At 37.3% G+C, this 25,881-nt stretch overlaps 2 protein-coding genes across 3 annotated transcripts; both read left to right on the forward strand.

Annotated features, from left to right (window-relative positions):
- Positions 1-222: 222 nt before the first annotated feature.
- Positions 223-1,142, forward strand: LOC117505068 (cytochrome b5 domain-containing protein 1). The gene is made up of 4 exons (XM_034164592.1): positions 223-394; positions 473-549; positions 624-842; positions 920-1,142. Exons 1-4 carry the CDS (start codon positions 274-276, stop codon positions 1,133-1,135), a joined length of 633 nt encoding a protein of 210 aa, XP_034020483.1. The 5' UTR covers positions 223-273; the 3' UTR covers positions 1,136-1,142.
- Positions 1,143-1,854: 712 nt separating this feature from the next.
- Positions 1,855-24,204, forward strand: LOC117505339 (C-type lectin domain family 10 member A-like). 2 transcript variants are annotated; one of them, XM_034164976.1, is made up of 8 exons: positions 1,855-2,179; positions 2,966-3,068; positions 3,470-3,568; positions 7,789-7,848; positions 19,107-19,191; positions 21,964-22,118; positions 22,257-22,366; positions 23,941-24,086. In XM_034164976.1, exons 2-8 carry the CDS (start codon positions 3,023-3,025, stop codon positions 23,962-23,964), a joined length of 579 nt encoding a protein of 192 aa, XP_034020867.1. In that variant the 5' UTR covers positions 1,855-2,179; positions 2,966-3,022; the 3' UTR covers positions 23,965-24,086. The 2 variants fall into 2 exon arrangements, with proteins under 2 accessions (XP_034020867.1, XP_034020866.1); XM_034164975.1 differs by lacking the exon at positions 19,107-19,191 and having other exon boundaries at positions 1,858-2,179; positions 23,941-24,204.
- Positions 24,205-25,881: the final 1,677 nt, after the last annotated feature.

Raw genomic sequence — 25,881 nt, forward strand, 5'->3', positions numbered from 1 at the left:
GATCCTTTGTTTGTTTGTAGTTTTTTTTCATTAAAAAACTTTGTTCTGAGCTGATTGGGACGTCACTGGGCCCGCCCCTTTCATAGTTGCCATAGTGACGGACAACAGAGTGGCAGGAGGTGCGTCTGTAGAACGGTTTAACTAATTAACTCTAACCCTGACTGTAAGAGTTGGAACCAGTTGGAAAGGATTAACTAGGTAACTCCAACCCTGACTGTAAGAGTTGGAACTGGTTAGAACTGTTAAACTGGTTGGAGTTGTTTTGTGGCAGTGATGGACAGACCGAGGTATTTCACACCGGCGGAAGTGGCTGCTCATAACGTCGGTGAGGACCTGTGGGTGTCGTTTTTGGGGAAAGTCTGGAACCTGACCCCCCTGATTGACCTCTACAAAGGTCAGCAGCACAGACCCTGAGAGCATTGTGGTCAGCATGTTTTGTTTTTGCAGCTGTAATGTGCGGTGTGTCCTGCAGGGGACGCTCTCCTGCTGCCCATCATGGAATGTGCCGGAAAGGACATCAGCTATTGGTTCGACCCAGAAACGCAAGACGTGAGTGCTGTCGGGCAAATCGGTGAGCAGCATTGACTTGATTCCGGCTCACCTGTCGCGTGTTCTGTCCTCAGATCCGGATGCACATCGATCCAATCAGCAACTGTTTGAGGTACTGCACCCCCAGGGGGCGCTTCGTTCACGTGCCTCCAGTCGGGCCTCGCACTGACTGGAATTGTGATTTTGGACTCCCCTGGTGGAAGGACAAACGCTACCAGGTTGGGGTGCTGTCGTCCAAAACCAGGTGGATCCGGATCGTCAACACGCTGGTGTCTCAGGAGCAGCAGCTAGAGGTGAATGCCGGTGCCACTGAAGCTTTTTGTCCTCTGACAGGTGAGGATGAGACGTGTTTGCTGTCTTTGTTGCTCAGGTGTGTTCAGAGGAGACGCTGGCAGACATCTTCCAGCTGTACCTGCGCTACAACGCGCATGCTGCCAGCTACACCTGGAAGTACAATGGAGTGCAGCTGGACATGAGTCGGACGCTGAGCCAGAATGGTATCCATGACGAGGAGGAGGAGTTGGACCATGACCTCTTCACGCCTGCCATTCTCCTCTACTTCAACGATGACCTCTCTGAAGCTTGACCTCAATGAGGTCAGGCACTTCCTCGCGGTAAAAGAGGGGTGCCATCGTGCTGGCTGAGGAAAGTCAGCACAAGTCATTAAACTGATGGCTGCATATTTGTTTGTTTGATTGTGACATAGCGACTCTGTTTGGTCCTTACACTGAACGGCACCAGAAGACCCCGCTCGGGCTTCCCGTGTGGACGGTCTTCGTGTTGACCATGGCTGAGTCATGTGACTTGCAATAAAGTCGTTTGTTGTTCTGTGCCGCGTCAGGCTGACACACTGAAGGTTTTTGTTTGGTGACAAACTGAGGGTCCAGATGGAACTGTGTTCCTTCCCTCACAGATGTTGAGCTTTTGGAGAAGTGAGAGTGTGAGATTCAGCAAAAGTGATTCATTGCAGAGGGAACCAATCAGAACTCAGAGGCGATGTGATTAGTGAAGGAAGTCAGCAGACTTGGATTCAAAGTGTTGTTCTCTTCTTCCCGGACAGGTTCTGCGTGCGACACACTCATAATGTGAGGAAACATTTTGTTTTTCAACTTAAATTTTCAGTGAACTAGTGAACTAGATCAAATCAAAAGCCATGTTTAATGACTATTAGTTTGTTATAAAGCAGCTATAACACTTTAAACATAATACATGCTTTGCATGTGAGTGTTTTGAGTTTGGTACGTACACTGAACATCATCTGCATACATGGTTATCCATGTATGCAGATGGTGCTGTCATGGCTCGATTTGAAGATGTGGGTAAGACCAGAAGGAAATCCAGTTTGAGTTCTGGTTTGAAGGAAGTTCTCCATCTGTAGGGAACTGTTTTAGGAGAAAATGTGTTGTGGTTTCTTAAGAGTTGGCAAGAATAGCTCCTGTTTCAAAATAGTGTTCATTTTGAAGAACCCAGGATGAAATAAACTTTACTGGACTTAACAGTGAAGCTAGAGCATGTTTGGGTTTGTGGGCCAAGCTGTCCAACTAAGCATCCTGAAGAACAGGAGACCTCACCACCATGACGGAGTACAGCCGCCATTTTGACTCGGACAACGGAATCTTCTGGGTCAAAGGTAGGTCAAAGGACTGCAGAGATTTTTGAAGAAACATTGACAGAATTGTTATTAATACCAGGAAAAGTCCTTCATGGTCTTTCCTGATGGATCTCTAAGCTGTTACCCATAAATACTGGCCTTTCTCCTCTCCTTCAAATCTGTTGACCCGGACTCGTTCCCCCCCCCCAGTTAGTGTCCAAACTTTAACTCTTTGTTCTGGTCCTGCTTCATCATTGTCTTTGGTAATCTGTAAATGACAGACTGGAGATTTTTTAAATATTTATGGATCTACCTGCACATTTGAAGACCTTCTGAACTTTCCCACAGTCACATTTATATTGCATTTCTTCAAACCCTGCCCTGTTTGGTCAGGGTCCTTTCTTTAATCTGGGTCTGATCCTCGGGGCAAAAACACAATGTGCCAAACTACTTAACTTCACTCCTTCCTGGAAAGGTTTAGATCTTGGTGTCCATTTCCTGTTTGTACTAAAGCTGGTTTGCTGCTACAGTCTGAGATCTGGATCTGCTCTCATTTATCTGGGTTGTGGTTAGCTCATCTGAGCCTTTGAATCCTGACCATCAGCTGCTAATTGGCTGAGAGCTTCATCGTCATAGAGACCATACACTGAGAGTGGGGTCTCAGTTCTCAGCTGTTACACTTTTTGAACATATGCCACCCTGTGGGGGATCTGCTGGAACTGCAAAGCCAATTTTCTGGAGCATGATGGGAATTGTAGTCTAAGTTTGACACAGTTTTATTCACATGTAGTTATAACCAGTACTAACATTCGGTCTGTTTGCCAGACCGTCCGGTCTCTGTCCAGTGTTTCAAGGTTCAGACCGTGGCTGTTTCCTGTTGTCATGGTTACGGTTGTCCTTGCTGTCATCATTGCTCTGGGAATCATAAGTGAGTTTTGATGTGTCAGCTGTGTAGTATCACTAACTATCAACAATGAGTTTTGAATATTAACATTTTAGACTGTGAATTCCTCTGAAGTTAATTCTGATCAATGTTGTTGGATTTGTTTGAGGGGAAACGACGTCCTGCTTTGTTTACACATTAATGCATGCTAATGGTGCTTTAGCTCACTCATAGCAAAGTCTTTCCCTTTATTAACTGCTGACTTATTACGACTGAGCTAGCGAGTGTGTAGCGAGCTTGACATGAGCTTGGCTGTGCTGTAACGTGCTTACAGATTTGACTCGGTTAACTTGAGAAATAATAAAGTCCATGGTCTCAGATCCTTTGAGTTGTAGAAAGATGCTGCACAGTTCAGTGATTCTGATATTTGTCTTGTGTGTGGACAGACACAAAGACGTCCAGTCATCTGAGTTCTATGCAGCAGACTGTTTCCAACCTGACGCATGTTGTCCAATCACTGAGTGCCGCCGTACTGCATAGTGACGGTAACACACACACACAAAGGTCCACTGTAACAACTTATGTAACCCTGGACACTATCCAGTTTAATGTAACCAACTTAACGTGAACACAAACCAATTTAAAGTAACCCAACCAGAGCCATATATAAGAACTAGAGAGGGCAGTCACACTGAGATGTGTGCCAGTGTCGCAGACTGAACGGTCCCCCTGAAAATCAGTCCGCCCTGCCTTCACTGTGCATGCGTCATTAGCTGCGGTTCACAGATTATCACCTCATTTCTGCTTCATACTTCCTCCAGTCATCATCTGTCTCAGCCACAGATATCTGAAGCTTTTGTACAACAATCATTTCCACATAAATTCAGTATTATTTCATCATAACAGACGGATGAAGCGATCAGAGCACTATGGCTAAACGAGCTGCTAGCTGATACATTCACTGCGCGTTGGTCATTTCAAAGGATCACGGAATTTTGCAGAGTTTCTGCTTAAAACAGCCTCATTTCTGCTTAAAACTGACTTTAGAATGATTTAACAGGGTTTACATTTATTATCTGATGGGTAATAATCGCATTAATCCATTTGATCGCTTTGGTGAGCAGACTCCGTCGCAGACAAGCTGCTGTGGTCCAAAATCACGCATGCACAGTGAAGGCGGGCCCATTTTTAGGGGGGTGGGTGGGGACCGTTCGGTCTGCGACCTTGGCAAGGAGGCATGATCACCATTTTCAAACCGGCAACTCGAGGTAGCGTGCATCATTTGAATGCCCGTTTACTGTAATATGCAAAATAGTAACACTGATATTGCTGATAGATCTTGTCAAGAAACAAACCTATTTACATGTTTGGAAGTCAGGAATTTCCATTGCCATTTTTTTTGGAAGCCAATACTACAAATGAATGGTTGCATACATTGTAGCCCCGTGAACTGACGTGAGCCCGGACTTGAGCTGCGTATGCAGGCCTATACTGTCATCATTGGGACGATTCTGTCTCTAGCTTACTAGCTAGTTAGAGGCAGACCTTACATTTAAATGGATTTACCATGTGGAATTGATTAGTGCGGCCTGTGTGCCCAGTCTGGATTGTGTGTATGGTGATATTGTGCCTTGTTATATCTGCAGAATTTGGAAGATGTCAGATCTGTGTAAACTTTCACTACTAATTTGTTTGGATTATGACATGTTCAACTTCTGTACCTTGATACTGCTGGGCAGTGCCTGGAATAAAATGTGACTCATGAGTGATCATCCACAAAGGCATTGATCATGGGTGTCTAAGTTTAATATGTTCCTTACATAATTTAATGTAATTTTACTGGCTCAATTTTCAGGTAAGAATGATATTTTAACATGTATTTTGCAAGCTTTTTTTTCCATGTGTGTGCATGCCCGTATTTGCTTCTGTGTTGAAAATGCACATGAAAATATTTCACATCTTGGTACTTAGTCAATATTTTGTCCAGTTTGGAAATGGCAAATCGCTCTCCATGATGGCACATTCACGTTACATAGGCAGCATTGCAACTGTGCTCTCTAGTTCTTATATACAGCTCTGTGAACCCAACTCAAGCAGAACACCAGTTTATTGAAAACAACTTGAATACCAACCCAATGTGACCAGAACACCAACCCAACTTAAGTAGAATACCAATTTAATGGAAATGACTTGAATACCAACCCAACTTGACCAGGACACCACCCCAACTTAAGTAGAATACCAATTTAATGGAAACAACTTGAACACCACCCCAACTTGACCAGAACACCAACCCAACTTAAGTAGAATACCAATTTAATGGAAACAATGTGACCAGAACACCAACCCAACTTGACCAGAACACCAACCCAACATGACCAGAATACCAATTTAATGGAAACAACTTAACCTGAACACGTGTATGTCAACGAACACCTGACAAAAAAAATGCAAACATAGCAAGAGAAACCAGAATCCTCAGGAAACAGAAAATACAAGCGACTTGGATGAGAAATTGTTGATTAAATTAAATGGATCTCCAGAGGAAGCTAAAATCATGATGGTAAGGGAGCTTTTGGACTGGAAAATTTTAAGTAAAGGGTATTTGTTTATTAATGGTTATACCTGTGTTGTTGAATGAACTTGGGTATAATCAGTTATAGGAAACAGTGTGTTTACATCATGAAGTTATACCAAATTACCTTTTTTGGTTTGTGGATTTTTATTTATATATATATAGACTTTCAAAATTGGACAGAGAAGTTTTCTTTTTTTCCTCAGAAATGCAATAAACGAGTAATTGTTTGTGGAGATATAAACGTTGATCTTTTAAATCCATATCAGCATAAACTAACAGTATTTTGTTAATATCATGTACAGCTTAAACCTATATCCAAAAATCACTAGGCCTTCAAGAATAACTTCACATTCAGTTACTCTCATTGATAACATGCTTAGAAATGATATTGATACAAAAACATTAAGTGGCCTATTACCAATGATATTGCTGACCATTTACCAATCTTTATATTAACTGATCTTAATTTAACTAAAAAAATGTACTGAGAAAATACAATACTGTAAACGAATGCAACCAAATGATTCACTTTTACATGACTGAAATTCTATATATGAAAAGTAAGATGCTAATGTAACGTATTCCGAATTTGTAAACATATCATATTATCAATATATACAACAGTGTCCAATTATACAGTACAGTAAAAATAATAAATATAAAGCTAACCCATGGATAACAAAAGGTCTTCAAAAGGCTTGTAAGAAGAAAAATATGCTATATAGAGAATTCATTAAGTAAATCAAGAGAGGCAGAGATTAAATATAAGGACTATAAAAATAAACGTATGCAGAACTGTAAAAATCATACTTTGAAAAAATACTAAATAATAAAAACAACATAAAGGAAACATGGAGATACTGAATAGTATTATAGCAAATAAACCCAAATCAAATAACTATTGTAAATACTTACAACAAAGATGAATATAACATGAGCCAAGTAGTGAAATAGTTTCATGTCTTTGTCAGGTCATGTTCACTTTGTGTTTGTCTCACTGCACCATCTTGCACCAGCTTCCTTCATCTTTGTTTCTCTCGGCCACACCTCCTTCCTGAATGTTCTCCACACCTGTGTCTAGTTCCAATGATTATCACCTCCCTTATTTAAGCAGCTTCAGTTCACCACTTCCCTGCCAGTTGGTCATACTTTTTGTTGTTGTTCCAGCCCTTCTCTGTCTTGTTTTTGAGCTTGTTTGATTGGCTGTCCGGATTTTAACCTTGCCTTTGAACTCCACTGCACCGTGTACCTGAACCCTGCTTGTTTTGTTGGACCACGCCTCAGCTCTACGTCTATCTGTACCACCACCTCGCTCGCTGATGCACTGTGTACCGAACCCTTTGCTTCTATATTAGATAAAGCCTTTTTGTTTTTTGTTTTTTTTTACTAACCCTAATGTCTTTGTGTCTACATTTGTGTCCAACCACCTTCTGTGCCACGTCACCTCAAATCATGACACACTGTCTCTTCAGTGTGTCCTTCTGCTTCTTCCACTCTATCATTAACTCGTTTCAGCTCCGTTTTATGTCCGAGCATTGCTCGTTGTTATCTTTTCTGGAATCGCGGAGCTCTTTCAGAATATTTAGCAGAGTGGGCTCCGGTGTACCTGCATCTTCCGTGGCTAACATTAGACGTAACTGTTCAGACACGCATCATCCGACCTGAACCACTTGGTGGAAACGGGGCTGTCAGCAATGGTCAAAGTGTGACAGCTGCATAATTTATTAGGTATACCAGTGAATACGATCGGCATACTTGGTCTAAATCGTCAAGATGTGACGGGGCCCTGAACCCGTTCATCCTCCCTTTGATATCACTACATTATCATTTAATCACCCACGTAACTGTATTTAAATAAGGGTCAGTGTTGCAGGTGAAATGTAACTGTCATAAATACTTATGACCTTAAGTTTAATCTCTTGAGGTCATCCAAGGACCAATTACTATATAGTGGCATTGGCCCAAAGGTTTGACCTTTGACCTTAACTTATGACTGATGTTTCTCAGAAACAAATCAATAACTCCAAGTTAGGCCCAAATCACAACACACACACACACAGGCCAAAACAAACTATCCCTCTGCATTATTAAACTGAGACCTGGGTCAGAGGTCACAGGATCAGAGGTCTCGCACGCACTCACTGCTAATATGGCTCCACAAAGCTAACATGCTAAGTGTGGTTTCAGATGAAGAACTGTGCCACCTGCAGCTTTCTGTGGATCAAAACAAGAACCAGCTGATCTCAGGTGAGTCTCACACGGTTCCCATGGCAATGACAATTAACGTGGTCCTACACTTCTCTTATTGTAGTAACGTGTAACCGTGGTTATGTCAGTTTACAGTGTCACTGATGATGATGATGGCGACGTTAATTATGATATAATTATATTGATGATGACGATGATTGTGGTGATGACTGTTAATTACAACCCCAGTTCCAATAAAGTTGGGACATTGTGTAAAATGTAAATAAAAACAGAATACAATGATTTTCAAATCCTCTTCAACCTGTATTCAATTGAAGACATCACAAAGACAAGATATTTAATGTTCAAACTGATAAACTTTGTTTTTGTGCAAATATTTGTTAATTTTGAAATGGATGCCTGCAACAGGTTTCAAAAAAGCTGGGACAGTGGTATGTTTACCACTGTTATATCACCTTTCCTTCTAACAACACTCAATAAGCGTTTGGGAACTGAGGACACTAATTGTGTCATGATTGGGTACAAAAGGAGCATCCCAAAAAGTCTCAGCCATTCACAAGCAACGATGGGGTGAGGATCACTACTTTGTGAACAACTGCATGAAAAATAGTCGAACAGTTTAAGAACAGTGTTTCTCAATGTTCAATTGCATGGAATTTATGGATTCCATCATCTACAGTCCATAATATAATCAGACAATTCAGAGAATCTGGAGAACTTTATACACACACCCAGCATTGTATTCTGTTTTTATTTACATTTTACATAACATCCCAACTTCATTGGAATTGGGGTTGTATGATGATGATGACGATGTTAATTACGATGATGACGATGACTGTTAATTATGTTGACTGTTATGATATTATGGTGACTATGATGATGATGACTAAGTTAATTATGGTGACTGTTGATGATATTATGGTGACTGATAATTATGATGATGACTAAGTTAATTATGGTGACTGTTAATGATGATATTATGGTGACTGATAATTATGATGATGACTGTGTTAATTATGGTGACTGTTAATGATGATATTATGGTGACTGATAATTATGATGATGACTGTGTTAATTATGGTGACTGTTAATGATGATATTATGGTGACTGATAATTATGATGATGACTGTGTTAATTATGGTGACTGTTAATGATGATATTATGGTGACTGATAATTATGATGATGACTGTGTTAATTATGGTGACTGTTAATGATGATATTATGGTGACTGATAATTATGATGATGACTGTGTTAATTATGGTGACTGTTAATGATGGTGACTGATAATTATGATGATGACTGTGTTAATGATGGTGACTGATAATTATGATGATGACTGTGTTAATTATGGTGACTGTTAATGATGATGACTGATAATTATGATGATGACTGTGTTAATTATGGTGACTGTTAATGATGACTGATAATTATGATGATGACTGTGTTAATTATGGTGACTGTTAATGGTGATATTATGATGACTGATAATTATGATGATGACTAAGTGAATTATGGTGACTGCTAATGGTGATATTATGATGACTGATAATTATGATGATGACTAAGTGAATTATGGTGACTGTTAATGGTGATATTATGATGACTGATAATTATGATGATGACTAAGTGAATTATGGTGACTGTTAATGGTGATATTATGATGACTGTTAATGGTGATATTATGATGGCTGATAATTATGATGACTGTGAATTATGGTGACTGTTAATGGTGATATTATGGTGACTGTTAATGGTGATATTATGGTGACTGATAATTATGATGACTGTGAATTATGGTGACTGTTAATGATGGTGACTGATAATTATGATGATGACTGTGTTAATGATGGTGACTGATAATTATGATGATGACTGTGTTAATTATGGTGACTGTTAATGATGATGACTGATAATTATGATGATGACTGTGTTAATTATGGTGACTGTTAATGATGACTGATAATTATGATGATGACTGTGTTAATTATGGTGACTGTTAATGGTGATATTATGATGACTGATAATTATGATGATGACTAAGTGAATTATGGTGACTGTTAATGGTGATATTATGATGACTGATAATTATGATGATGACTAAGTGAATTATGGTGACTGTTAATGGTGATATTATGATGACTGATAATTATGATGATGACTAAGTGAATTATGGTGACTGTTAATGGTGATATTATGATGACTGTTAATGGTGATATTATGATGGCTGATAATTATGATGACTGTGAATTATGGTGACTGTTAATGGTGATATTATGGTGACTGTTAATGGTGATATTATGGTGACTGATAATTATGATGACTGTGAATTATGGTGACTGTTAATGGTGATATTATGGTGACTGATAATTATGATGACTGTGAATTATGGTGACTGTTAATGGTGATATTATGGTGACTGTTAATGGTGATATTATGGTGACTGATAATTATGATGACTGTGAATTATGGTGACTGTTAATGGTGATATTATGGTGACTGTTAATGGTGATATTATGGTGACTGATAATTATGATGACTGTGAATTATGGTGACTGAATTATGATGACTGTGAATTATGGTGACTGTGAATTATGATATGATTGAATTATGGTGACTGATAATTATGGTGACTGTGAATTATGGTAATATTATGGTGACTGATAATTATGATGACTGGGAATTATGGTGACTGTTGATGATATTATGATGACGATGACTGATAATTATGATGATGACTGTGAATAATGGTGACTGTTAATGGTGATATTATGGTGACTGATAATTATGATGATGACTGTTAATGGTGATATTATGATGATGACTGTTAATTATGGTGACTGTTAATGGTGATATGGTGACTGATAATTATGATGATGACTGTTAATTATGGTGACTGTTAATGGTGATATTATGGTGACTGATAATTATGATGATGACTGTTAATTATGGTGACTGTTAATGGTGATATTATGGTGACTGATAATTATGATGATGACTGTTAATTATGGTGACTGTTAATTATGGTGACTGATAATTATGACTGTTAATGATATTATGGTGACTGATAATTATGATGACTGTGAATTATGGTGACTGTTAATGATGATATGATGATATTATGGTGACTGATAATTATGATGACTGTGAATTATGGTGACTGTTAATGATGATATGATGATATTATGGTGACTGATAATTATGATGACTGTGAATTATGGTGACTGTTAATGATGATATGATGATATTATGGTGACTGATAATTATGATGACTGTGAATTATGGTGACTGTTAATGATGATATGATGATATTATGGTGACTGATAATTATGATGACTGTGAATTATGGTGACTGTTAATGATGATATGATGATATTATGGTGACTGATAATTATGATGACTGTGAATTATGGTGACTGTTAATGATGATATGATGATATTATGGTGACTGATAATTATGATGACTGTGAATTATGATGACTGTGAATTATGGTGATATTATGGTGACTGATAATTATGATGACTGTGAATTATGGTGATATTATGGTGACTGATAATTATGATTGTGAATTATGGTGACTGTTAATGGAGATGATATGGTGACTGTTAATTATGGTGACTGTTAATGGAGATGATATGGTGACTGTTAATTATGGTGACTGTTAATAGTGATGATGATATGGTGACTGATAATTATGATGACTGTTAATTATGGTGAGTGTTAATGGTGATGATATTATGGTGACTGATAATTATGATGACTGTGAATTATGGTGACTGTTAATGGTGATATTATGGTGACTGATAATTATGATGACTGTGAATTATGGTGACTGTTAATGGTGATATTATGGTGACTGTTAATGGTGATATTATGGTGACTGTTAATTATGGTGACTGTGAATTATGGTGACTGTGAATTATGGTGACTGTGAATTATGGTGACTGTTAATGATGATATTATGGTGACTGTGAATTATGGTGACTGTTAATGATGATATTATGGTGACTGTGAATTATGGTGACTGTGAATTATGGTGACTGTTAATGATGATATTATGGTGACTGTGAATTATGGTGACTGTGAATGATGATATTATGGTGACTGTGAATTATGGTGACTGTGAATTATGGTGACTGTTAATGGTGATATTATGGTGACTGTGAATTATGGTGACTGTTAATGGTGATATTATGGTGACTGATAATTATGATATTATGGTGACTGATAATTATGGTGACTGTTAATGATGATATTATGGTGACTGATAATTATGGTGACTGTTAATGATGATATTGTGGTGATTGATAATTATGGTGACTGTTAATGATGATATTATGGTGACTGATAATTATGATGATGATGACTGTTAATTATGGTGAGTGTTCATGGTGATATTATGGTGAGTGTTAATTATGGTGAGTGTTAATGGTGATATTATGGTGACTGATAATGATGATATTATGGTGAGTGTTAATTATGGTGACTGATAATTATGATTGTGAACTATGGTGACTGTTAATGGTGATATTATGGTGACTGATAATTATGGTGACTGTTAATGGTGATATTATGGTGACTGATAATTATGGTGACTGTTAATGATGATATTATGGTGACTGATAATTATGATGACTGTTAATGGTGATATTATGGTGACTGATAATGATGATATTATGGTGACTGATTATTATGGTGACTGATAATTATGATTGTGAACTATGGTGACTGTTAATGGTGATATTATGGTGACTGATAATTATGGTGACTGTTAATGGTGATATTATGGTGACTGATAATTATGGTGATGATGATTACTGTTAATGGTGATATTATGGTGACTGATAATTATGATGACTGTGAATTATGGTGACTGATAATGATGATATTATGGTGAGTGATTATTATGGTGACTGTTAATGATGATATTATGGTGACTGATAATGATGATATTATGGTGACTGATTATTATGGTGACTGATAATTATGATTGTGAACTATGGTGACTGTTAATGGTGATATTATGGTGACTGATAATTATGGTGACTGTTAATGGTGATATTATGGTGACTGATAATTATGGTGATGATGATGACTGTTAATGGTGATATTATGGTGACTGATAATTATGATGACTGTGAATTATGGTGACTGATAATGATGATATTATGGTGAGTGATTATTATGGTGACTGTTAATGATGATATTATGGTGACTGATAATGATGATATTATGGTGACTGATTATTATGGTGACTGATAATTATGATTGTGAACTATGGTGACTGTTAATGGTGATATTATGGTGACTGATAATGATGATATTATGGTGACTGATAATGATGATATTATGGTGACTGATTATTATGGTGACTGATAATTATGATTGTGAACTATGGTGACTGTTAATGGTGATATTATGGTGACTGATAATTATGGTGACTGTTAATGGTGATATTATGGTGACTGATAATTATGGTGACTGTTAATGGTGATATTATGGTAACTGATAATTATGATGGTGACTGTTAATGGTGATATTATGGTGACTGTTAATTATGATGATGACTGTTAATGGTGATATTATGGTGACTGTTAATTATGATGACTGTGAATTATGGTGACTGTGAATTATGGTGACTGTTAATGGTGATATTATGGTGACTGTTAATTATGATGACTGTGAATTATGGTGACTGTTAATGGTGATATTATGGTGACTGTTAATTATGATGACTGTGATATTATGGTGACTGTTAATTATGATGACTGTGAATTATGGTGACTGATAATTATGATGACTGTGAATGGTGATATTATGGTGACTGATAATTATGGTGACTGTTAATGGTGATATTATGGTGACTGATAATTATGATGACTGTGAATTATGGTGACTGTTAATGGTGATATTATGGTGACTGATAATTATGATGACTGTGAATTATGGTGACTGTTAATGGTGATATTATGGTGACTGTTAATGGTGATATTATGGTGACTGATAATTATGATGACTGTGAATTATGGTGACTGAATTATGATGACTGTGAATTATGGTGACTGTGAATTATGATATGATTGAATTATGGTGACTGATAATTATGGTGACTGTGAATTATGGTAATATTATGGTGACTGATAATTATGATGACTGGGAATTATGGTGACTGTTGATGATATTATGATGACGATGACTGATAATTATGATGATGACTGTGAATAATGGTGACTGTTAATGGTGATATTATGGTGACTGATAATTATGATGATGACTGTTAATGGTGATATTATGATGATGACTGTTAATTATGGTGACTGTTAATGGTGATATGGTGACTGATAATTATGATGATGACTGTTAATTATGGTGACTGTTAATGGTGATATTATGGTGACTGATAATTATGATGATGACTGTTAATTATGGTGACTGTTAATGGTGATATTATGGTGACTGATAATTATGATGATGACTGTTAATTATGGTGACTGTTAATTATGGTGACTGATAATTATGACTGTTAATGATATTATGGTGACTGATAATTATGATGACTGTGAATTATGGTGACTGATAATTATGATGACTGTGAATTATGGTGACTGTTAATGATGATATGATGATATTATGGTGACTGATAATTATGATGACTGTGAATTATGGTGACTGTTAATGATGATATGATGATATTATGGTGACTGATAATTATGATGACTGTGAATTATGGTGACTGTTAATGATGATATGATGATATTATGGTGACTGATAATTATGATGACTGTGAATTATGGTGACTGTTAATGATGATATGATGATATTATGGTGACTGATAATTATGATGACTGTGAATTATGGTGACTGTTAATGATGATATGATGATATTATGGTGACTGATAATTATGATGACTGTGAATTATGATGACTGTGAATTATGGTGATATTATGGTGACTGATAATTATGATGACTGTGAATTATGGTGATATTATGGTGACTGATAATTATGATTGTGAATTATGGTGACTGTTAATGGAGATGATATGGTGACTGTTAATTATGGTGACTGTTAATGGAGATGATATGGTGACTGTTAATTATGGTGACTGTTAATAGTGATGATGATATGGTGACTGATAATTATGATGACTGTTAATTATGGTGAGTGTTAATGGTGATGATATTATGGTGACTGATAATTATGATGACTGTGAATTATGGTGACTGTTAATGGTGATATTATGGTGACTGATAATTATGATGACTGTGAATTATGGTGACTGTTAATGGTGATATTATGGTGACTGTTAATTATGGTGACTGTGAATTATGGTGACTGTGAATTATGGTGACTGTGAATTATGGTGACTGTTAATGATGATATTATGGTGACTGTGAATTATGGTGACTGTTAATGATGATATTATGGTGACTGTGAATTATGGTGACTGTGAATTATGGTGACTGTTAATGATGATATTATGGTGACTGTGAATTATGGTGACTGTGAATGATGATATTATGGTGACTGTGAATTATGGTGACTGTGAATTATGATGACTGTTAATGGTGATATTATGGTGACTGATAATGATGATGATGACTGTTAATGGTGATATTATGGTGACTGATAATTATGATATTATGGTGACTGATAATTATGGTGACTGTTAATGATGATATTATGGTGACTGATAATTATGGTGACTGTTAATGATGATATTGTGGTGATTGATAATTATGGTGACTGTTAATGATGATATTATGGTGACTGATAATTATGATGATGATGACTGTTAATTATGGTGAGTGTTCATGGTGATATTATGGTGAGTGTTAATTATGGTGAGTGTTAATGGTGATATTATGGTGACTGATAATGATGATATTATGGTGAGTGTTAATTATGGTGACTGATAATTATGATTGTGAACTATGGTGACTGTTAATGGTGATATTATGGTGACTGATAATTATGGTGACTGTTAATGGTGATATTATGGTGACTGATAATTATGGTGACTGTTAATGATGATATTATGGTGACTGATAATTATGATGACTGTTAATGGTGATATTATGGTGACTGATAATGATGATATTATGGTGACTGATTATTATGGTGACTGATAATTATGATTGTGAACTATGGTGACTGTTAATGGTGATATTATGGTGACTGATAATTATGGTGACTGTTAATGGTGATATTATGGTGACTGATAATTATGGTGATGATGATTACTGTTAATGGTGATATTATGGTGACTGATAATTATGATGACTGTGAATTATGGTGACTGATAATGATGATATTATGGTGAGTGATTATTATGGTGACTGTTAATGATGATATTATGGTGACTGATAATGATGATATTATGGTGACTGATTATTATGGTGACTGATAATTATGATTGTGAACTATGGTGACTGTTAATGGTGATATTATGGTGACTGATAATTATGGTGACTGTTAATGGTGATATTATGGTGACTGATAATTATGGTGATGATGATGACTGTTAATGGTGATATTATGGTGACTGATAATTATGATGACTGTGAATTATGGTGACTGATAATGATGATATTATGGTGAGTGATTATTATGGTGACTGTTAATGATGATATTATGGTGACTGATAATGATGATATTATGGTGACTGATTATTATGGTGACTGATAATTATGATTGTGAACTATGGTGACTGTTAATGGTGATATTATGGTGACTGATAATGATGATATTATGGTGACTGATAATGATGATATTATGGTGACTGATTATTATGGTGACTGATAATTATGATTGTGAACTATGGTGACTGTTAATGGTGATATTATGGTGACTGATAATTATGGTGACTGTTAATGGTGATATTATGGTGACTGATAATTATGGTGACTGTTAATGGTGATATTATGGTAACTGATAATTATGATGGTGACTGTTAATGGTGATATTATGGTGACTGTTAATTATGATGATGACTGTTAATGGTGATATTATGGTGACTGTTAATTATGATGACTGTGAATTATGGTGACTGTGAATTATGGTGACTGTTAATGGTGATATTATGGTGACTGTTAATTATGATGACTGTGAATTATGGTGACTGTTAATGGTGATATTATGGTGACTGTTAATTATGATGACTGTGATATTATGGTGACTGTTAATTATGATGACTGTGAATTATGGTGACTGATAATTATGATGACTGTGAATGGTGATATTATGGTGACTGATAATTATGGTGACTGTTAATGGTGATATTATGGTGACTGATAATTATGGTGATGATGATTGTTAATGGTGATATTATGGTGACTGATAATTATGATGACTGTGAATTATGGTGACTGATAATGATGATATTATGGTGAGTGATTATTATGGTGACTGTTAAAGATGATATTATGGTGACTGATAATGATGATATTATAGTGACTGATTATTATGGTGACTGATAATTATGATTGTGAACTATGGTGACTGTTAATGGTGATATTATGGTGACTGATAATGATGATATTATGGTGACTGATAATGATGATATTATGGTGACTGATTATTATGGTGACTGATAATTATGATTGTGAACTATGGTGACTGTTAATGGTGATATTATGGTGACTGATAATTATGGTGACTGTTAATGGTGATATTATGGTGACTGTTAATTATGATGACTGTGAATTGTGGTGACTGTTAATGGTGATATTATGGTGACTGTTAATTATGATGACTGTGAATTATGGTGACGGTTAATGGTGATATTATGGTGACTGTTAATTATGATGACTGTGAATTATGGTGACTGTTAATGGTGATATTATGGTGACTGTTAATTATGATGACTGTGAATTATGGTGACTGTTAATGATGATATTATGGTGACTGATAATTATGGTGACTGTTAATGATGATATTATGGTGACTGATAATTATGGTGACTATTAATGATGATATTATGGTGACTGATAATTATGGTGACTGTGAATTATGGTGACTGTTAATGATGATATTATGGTGACTGATAATTATGGTGACTGTTAATGATGATATTATGGTGACTGTTAATTATGATGACTGTGAATTGTGGTGACTGTTAATGGTGATATTATGGTGACTGATAATTATGATTGTGAACTATGGTGACTGTTAATGGTGATATTATGGTGACTGATAATTATGGTGACTGTTAATGGTGATATTATGGTGACTGTTAATTATGATGACTGTGAATTGTGGTGACTGTTAATGGTGATATTATGGTGACTGTTAATTATGATGACTGTGAATTATGGTGACGGTTAATGGTGATATTATGGTGACTGTTAATTATGATGACTGTGAATTATGGTGACTATTAATGATGATATTATGGTGACTGATAATTATGATGACTGTGAATTATGGTGACTGTTAATGATGATATTATGGTGACTGATAATTATGGTGACTGTTAATGATGATATTATGGTGACTGATAATTATGGTGACTATTAATGATGATATTATGGTGACTGATAATTATGGTGACTGTGAATTATGGTGACTGTTAATGATGATATTATGGTGACTGATAATTATGATGACTGTGAATTATGGTGACTGTTGATGATATTATGGTGACTGATAATTATGGTGACTGTTAATTATGGTGACTGTTAATGGTGATATTATGGTGACTGATAATTATGGTGACTGTTAATTATGGTGACTGTTAATGGTGATATTATGGTGACTGTGAATTATGGTGACTGTTAATGGTGATATTATGGTGACTGTGAATTATGGTGACTGAATTATGGTGACTGTTAATGGTGATATTATGGTGACTGTGAATTATGGTGACTGTTAATGGTGATATTATGGTGGCTGATAATTATGGTGACTGTTAATGGTGATATTATGGTGACTGTTAATGGTGATATTATGGTGACTGATAATTATGATGGTGACTGTTAATGGTGATATTATGGTGACTGATAATTATGATGGTGACTGTGAATTATGGTGACTGTTAATGGTGATATTATGGTGACTGATGATTATGGTGACTGTTGATGATATTATGGTGACTGATAATTATGGTGACTTTTGATGATATTATGATGACTGATAATTATGGTGACTGTTAATGATGATATTATGGTGACTGATAATTATGGTGACTGTTAATGGTGATATTATGGTGACTGATAATTATGATATTATGGTGACTGTTAATGATATTATGGTGACTGATAATTATGATGATCATGATGTGCTCATTGTCTGAGGCATTGAAACAGCTGTCGGTTCTGGAGTCTGTGAGGAAGACCATTGTAGGACTCAAATGTTCCTTGGAAAACATCGCCCACAACGGTACACACACACCATCTGTCTGTCTGCACTCTGATTGGATTGTGTGTCTGTAAGTAAAGTTTATTTGTACAGCACTTTTCAAGATAAAATCACAAAGTGCTGTACAAGATTTTAAGAACACAGAAATAACTAGAAGCACTCGGAGAGTGCAAACCTTCGCCAAGGCCATCGGGCCACTGACGTCACATGGAATACCTATGTCGTTTCACGCATCTACCGTCATGTTTCAGATTCTGTGGTTAAACCCTTAGATCTTCAGCAAATGTATTTACACTCAACAAAAATATAAACGCAACACTTTTGGTTTTGCTCCCATTTTGTATGAGATGAACTCAAAGATCTAAAACTTTTTCCACATACACAATATCACCATTTCCCTCAAATATTGTTCACAAACCAGTCTAAATCTGTGATAGTGAGCACTTCTCCTTTGCTGAGATAATCCATCCCACCTCACAGGTGTGCCATATCAAGATGCTGATTAGACACCATGATTAGTGCACAGGTGTGCCTTAGACTGCCCACAATAAAAGGCCACTCTGAAAGGTGCAGTTTTATCACACAGCACAATGCCACAGATGTCGCAAGATTTGAGGGAGCGTGCAATTGGCATGCTGACAGCAGGAATGTCAACCAGAGCTGTTGCTTGTGTATTGAATGTTCATTTCTCTACCATAAGCCGTCTCCAAAGGTGTTTCAGAGAATTTGTCAGTACATCCAACCAGCCTCACAACCGCAGACCACGTGTAACCACACCAGCCCAGGACCTCCACATCCAGCATGTTCACCTCCAAGATCGTCTGAGACCAGCCACTCGGACAGCTGCTGAAACAATCGGTTTGCATAACCAAAGAATTTCTGCACAAACTGTCAGAAACCGTCTCAGGGAAGCTCATCTGCATGCTCGTCGTCCTCATCGGGGTCTCGACCTGACTCCAGTTCGTCGTCGTAACCGACTTGAGTGGGCAAATGCACACATTCGCTGGCGTTTGGCACATTGGAGAGGTGTTCTCTTCACGGATGAATCCCGGTTCACACTGTTCAGGGCAGATGGCAGACAGCATGTGTGGCGTTGTGTGGGTGAGCGGTTTTCTGATGTCAATGTTGTGGATCGAGTGGCCCATGGTGGCGGTGGGGTTATGGTATGGGCAGGCGTCTGTTATGGACGAAGAACACAGGTGCATTTTATTGATGTCATTTTGAATGCACAGAGATACCGTGACGAGATCCTGAGGCCCATTGTTGTGCCATACATCCAAGAACATCACCTAATGTTGCAGCAGGATAATGCACGGCCCCATGTTGCAAGGATCTGTACACAATTCTTGGAAGCTGAAAATGTCCCAGTTCTTGCATGGCCGGCATACTCACCGGACATGTCACCCATTGAGCTGCACCTTTCAGAGTGGCCTTTTATTGTGGGCAGTCTAAGGCACACCTGTGCACTAATCATGGTGTCTAATCAGCATCTTGATATGGCACACCTGTGAGGTGGGATGGATTATCTCAGCAAAGGAGAAGTGCTCACTATCACAGATTTAGACTGGTTTGTGAACAATATTTGAGGGAAATGGTGATATTGTGTATGTGGAAAAGTTTTAGATCTTTGAGTTCATCTCATACAAAATGGGAGCAAAACCAAAAGTGTTGCGTTTATATTTTTGTTGAGTGTATAAAGAGAAACTGCATGAACTACACAAGTTTTTTAAAAATTTTCTAATAAGTTTATTCAATGAGGAGAAACAAATGCTAAATTATTGTTGTGTTGTGACTTAATTTTTGTTCAGCCTTTGTGACCCGTCTTCATGAAGTTAGATGCAAAAATGTTGAAATTGGCCCTATCCCGTAATGATAAAGAAACCTTAAAAATTACTGGATCCGGATCGTGTTCCAGATCATTGCCAAAATTTAATGACTTCTACGTTAGGCCAAGATACACCCCTGGTAAAAATTTAGTTGAAATCTGTTGAGGATTTTTTGAGTAATCCTGCCAACAAACCAACCAACAAACAAACGGACGTGACCGAAAACATAACCTCCTTAGCTGAGTTAAAAATACAGAAACTAAAAGCAGCAATAACATCAAACTAATTAAAAGTGAGTCTGTACAAATAGGTCTTGAGCTTCTCCTTGACAGTTCCAACCGAGTCCACGGATCGTAGGTGTAGTTGCAGTACTGTCCACAGTTTGAGTGCCATGACCTCAAATGTACTGTCTCCTTTGGTCTTCATCCTTGACCTTGGTACAGCCAACAGGTTCTGGTCCGAGGACCTCAGAGATGTACTTGTCACATACAGGTGCAAGAGTTCACTGATGTAAAGTGGCATTTGACCGTGCAGCACTCTAAAAGTCATCAATATTTTAAACTGCAGTCTGAACTGAATCGGGAGCCAGTGCAGAGGACAGAACAGGGTTACGCGAGACCACTTAGAAGACCTTGTAAGGAGCCTTGCAGCCGCATTCTGAGCCATCTGTAGGCGGTCTAGCGAAGACTTACTGAAGCTAGGGAACAGCAAATTACAGTAATAAGATGTAAAGAAATAGTCATAAATGATCTGTTCCACCTCAGCTTGAGACACAATGTTTCTAAGGCGGGCAATGTTCCGTACATGGAAGAAACATGATTGCCCAAGACGGGTAACGTTAAATTTCAGAGCCTGGTCAAATGTGACACCCAAATTTCTGACCGCTGAGTGAATACAAGTGTCTGTCTGTCTGCGCCCTCACCTCTCTGTCTGTCTGCGCCCTCACCTCTCTGTCTGTCTGTCTCAGGCACAGCAGGAGACATGTGCTGTCCTCTGGCTTGGGAACGTTTGGGGTCCAGCTGTTATTTCTTCAGCTCGTCTGTCCTGTCATGGGAAGAATCCAGAGACTGGTGCAGGGGACAGGAAGCTCACCTGGTCATACTCAACACGGAGGAGGAGTGGGTGAGACGGTCCACTGAGAGCGCCAATTACTTTCTGAAGTGTTGTACAAAGCTTTGTTCCAGAGTGAGACGTCTGTCTGTCACTCACTCAGTACTGAAACCTGATTGTAGGACTAATCTGCTGTGTATGTCTTTTAAGGACTTTGTGGTCAAGCACACTCATGGAGTGTTATACTGGGTCGGTTTGAGTATTGGCAAAACGGGGAGTTGGGAGTGGTCCAACCAGACGCCATACGTGATGGAGCGCAGGTCAGTCACTTTAACGCCTCACCACGCAGGTTCACTGGCTGTATTATGCTAACAGTGTTTACACATTGTGTTAAGGTTAACCAGTGGTGGGCACAGCTAACCAAAAAGTTAACTTTGAAGTTATCTTTGATAAAGCTAAACCAATAAACCCCTAAAAAAAAAAAAAAAATTTGCGGAAGTTACAGATAAAAGCTATACCGATAACTTTCAGTATTGACTTCAGTACACTAGCAACTACAAACATAACAACGTGCCAGCGCTTCTGTGTCAGATCAGCCTTCTCTCAGCAAAAGAGACATGGTACCCAGAGAGAAAGGAGGTGAAGAGCAAAAGGAAGAAAGAGGAGAAAATAGACAATTTCTCTTCACACCATACAGACTCGCTGGCATATCACCCAAGTCGTGCACAGGCATACAGTTTTGACTTATGGTTAAAATATTAAATTATTTCCACACAAGTTATTTAAATTAATGTCACATCTGTCACTTTATAAAGTGAAAATATCAGCTATATGTTTTAGTTTTAAAGTAATGCACTAATTCTGAAAGTTTGGCAGTGTTCTATCAGTAGTGGATGCAGTGTTCATGGCAGTATGAATACCAAGTGCCACACATCTGCTAAAAGTACTGAATCCACTTAACAAACAGAATTTTCAGTGTTCAAATTGCCCTTTTCTTTACAAATGAAAAAGTGACATTTATAAATACAGATTTATTCATAAAACCCATCACACATTTCAGTAAGTTGTGTGTGTGCAGCGAACCAGCCATGTCAGGAACTAATTTACTCATAATGCACTGCAGCATGTGTCTAAACACTAAAACCTTCCAAATTAGTGCATTAATTTAAAACTAAAACATATAGCTGATATATTCACTTCATAAAACAGACATGACATTAATTTAATTTATTTAAAAATTTAACAATAAGTCAAAACTGTATGCCTGTGCATGACTTGGGTGATATGCCGGTAAGTCTGTATGATGTGAAGTGAAATTATCTCCCCCCCCCCCCCCCCCCCCCCCCTTAATTTCTCTCTGTTAATCAGCTCTATCCTCTGCCTGCAGGGGATAGAGCTGTACCTCTTGTAGCTGTCTGTCTGCTACAAAACACATAACAGGGAGGTACTAAAATCTTTGATTTCAGACTTCACAAATGTTTTTTTTAACTGTAAAGCTTTATTCACCATGTCTGCAAAAATATGTTAGTGGTCTAAAAATGATCGGACCTAAATTTATTGGAAGCTAATTGGTCCACTGATGGTTTTCAAAGTTATCTGAAAAGCTAATCCGCTAATGAAAACATTATCTTTGATAATTAGCTGTTAGTGGATTAGTGGAACTGTGCCACCACTGGGGTGAACAGGCTACACCGATGAAGTATGCTAACACTCTGTGCTGATTACATTATGCAAACAGTGTTAGCATGCTAACACTGTGATAAACCTATATGTTCCAGTGTTGTTGTGATTATTAAATGTGGTCAAATGTTGCTGGTTAGCTGATATTATGTTATCTAGCTAAGCAGAATTTTGTGGCGTTGATTTTTTATTTTTTTTTCACATTTTCTGGAAGGCGCTGGAAGCCCGGTCAGCCTGATCGTTGGACTGGTCACGGACTCGGTACTGGGTCTGAAGACTGCGTTAACTTGGGGACTAATGGACGCCTCAACGACCTGCACTGCTCCACCAAGCTGCCCTACATCTGTCAAAAACACAGTGTGCACAGCTGAAAGCTCCACCCACACAGCTGAAAGCTCCACCCACACACCATGTCAGCTCATCCTCCTCGATCTCTGTTCTGTGGGAGGGCAGGAACGCTCCAAAATATGCAGAATTAAAAACTGTAAACAAGCAGTTAAATCACAATGAACATATGAGCCAATGAAAATCATCAAATTAAAAAGAAAGCCATTATTTTTCAGTGAAAACATGTCGAAATCAAGTGGATTTATTAATCTAATCTACTAATCAAGTGGATTATTTGTTGCCATGGAGATTGTAAAATGTTTGTAAACTGTAAATCTAGCCAAACTAACACAACAATAATAAACACTGAGAGAAACTCAGTGTTTATTGATGTTTATTCAACAATCAACAACACAGAAGGCAGAGTCTGCTGGTGGTGTTTGGGGGCGTGGCTGAACAGGACTGCAGGGCCCATGTGTCAGGCCCCGCCCACAGCACATGGTCATTGTGCTGCATGACCTTTAGTCTACAGAAGTGTTCTGTGACATCATCTCATGTCTATATGACATCATATTGAGCTGAGTATTCCATTAACTTTAACTAGTAATGACTTCATGACTTTCTTTGCTAACAAAATTTTAACTATTAGAGAAAAAATTACTCATAACCATCCCAAAGACATATTGTTATCTTTGGCTGCTTTCAGTGATGCCGGTATTTGGTTAGACTCTTTCTCTCCGATTGTTCTGTCTGAGTTATTTTCATTAGTTACTTCATCCAAACCATCAACATGTTTATTAGACCCCATTCCTACCAGGCTGCTCAAGGAAGCCCTACCATTATTTAATGCTTCGATCTTAAATATGATCAATCTATCTTTGTTAGTTGGTTATGTACCACAGGCTTTTAAGGTGGCAGTAATTAAACCATTACTTAAAAAGCCATCACTTGACCCAGCTATCTTAGCTAATTATAGGCCAATCTCCAACCTTCCTTTTCTCTCAAAAATTCTTGAAAGGGTAGTTGTAAAACAGCTAACTGATCATCTGCAGAGGAATGGTCTATTTGAAGAGTTTCAGTCAGGTTTTAGAATTCATCATAGTACAGAAACAGCATTAGTGAAGGTTACAAATGATCTTCTTATGGCCTCAGACAGTGGACTCATCTCTGTGCTTGTTCTGTTAGACCTCAGTGCTGCTTTTGATACTGTTGACCATAAAATTTTATTACAGAGATTAGAGCATGCCATAGGTATTAAAGGCACTGCGCTGCAGTGGTTTGAATCATATTTGTCTAATAGATTACAATTTGTTCATGTAAATGGGGAATCTTCTTCACAGACTAAAGTTAATTATGGAGTTCCACAAGGTTCTGTGCTAGGACCAATTTTATTCACTTTATACATGCTTCCCTTAGGCAGTATTATTAGACGGTATTGCTTAAATTTTCATTGTTACGCAGATGATACCCAGCTTTATCTATCCATGAAGCCAGAGGACACACACCAATTAGCTAAACTGCAGGATTGTCTTACAGACATAAAGACATGGATGACCTCTAATTTCCTGCTTTTAAACTCAGATAAAACTGAAGTTATTGTACTTGGCCCCACAAATCTTAGAAACATGGTGTCTAACCAGATCCTTACTCTGGATGGCATTACCCTGACCTCTAGTAATACTGTGAGAAATCTTGGAGTCATTTTTGATCAGGATATGTCATTCAAAGCGCATATTAAACAAATATGTAGGACTGCTTTTTTGCATTTACGCAATATCTCTAAAATCAGAAAGGTCTTGTCTCAGAGTGATGCTGAAAAACTAATTCA

This window comes from Thalassophryne amazonica, chromosome 23 (assembly GCF_902500255.1).
Source record: "Thalassophryne amazonica chromosome 23, fThaAma1.1, whole genome shotgun sequence".
NCBI classification, from domain to species: Eukaryota; Metazoa; Chordata; class Actinopteri; order Batrachoidiformes; family Batrachoididae; genus Thalassophryne; species Thalassophryne amazonica.

What these genes read in the sequence shown, in the direction of transcription:
- LOC117505068 (XM_034164592.1), top strand. Translation starts at nt 274, where the DNA reads ATGGACAGACCGAGGTATTTCACACCGGCGGAAGTGGCTGCTCATAAC. An exon ending in CCTGATTGACCTCTACAAAG is followed by an intron (nt 395 to 472) that starts GTCAGCAGCACA and finishes TGTGTCCTGCAG; the next exon opens with GGGACGCTCTCCTGCTGCCC. An exon ending in TCGACCCAGAAACGCAAGAC is followed by an intron (nt 550 to 623) that starts GTGAGTGCTGTC and finishes TTCTGTCCTCAG; the next exon opens with ATCCGGATGCACATCGATCC.
- LOC117505339 (XM_034164975.1), top strand. Translation starts at nt 3,023, where the DNA reads ATGGTTACGGTTGTCCTTGCTGTCATCATTGCTCTGGGAATCATAA. An exon ending in CAAGAACCAGCTGATCTCAG is followed by an intron (nt 7,849 to 21,963) that starts GTGAGTCTCACA and finishes TGTCTGTCTCAG; the next exon opens with GCACAGCAGGAGACATGTGC. An exon ending in TCAACACGGAGGAGGAGTGG is followed by an intron (nt 22,119 to 22,256) that starts GTGAGACGGTCC and finishes ATGTCTTTTAAG; the next exon opens with GACTTTGTGGTCAAGCACAC.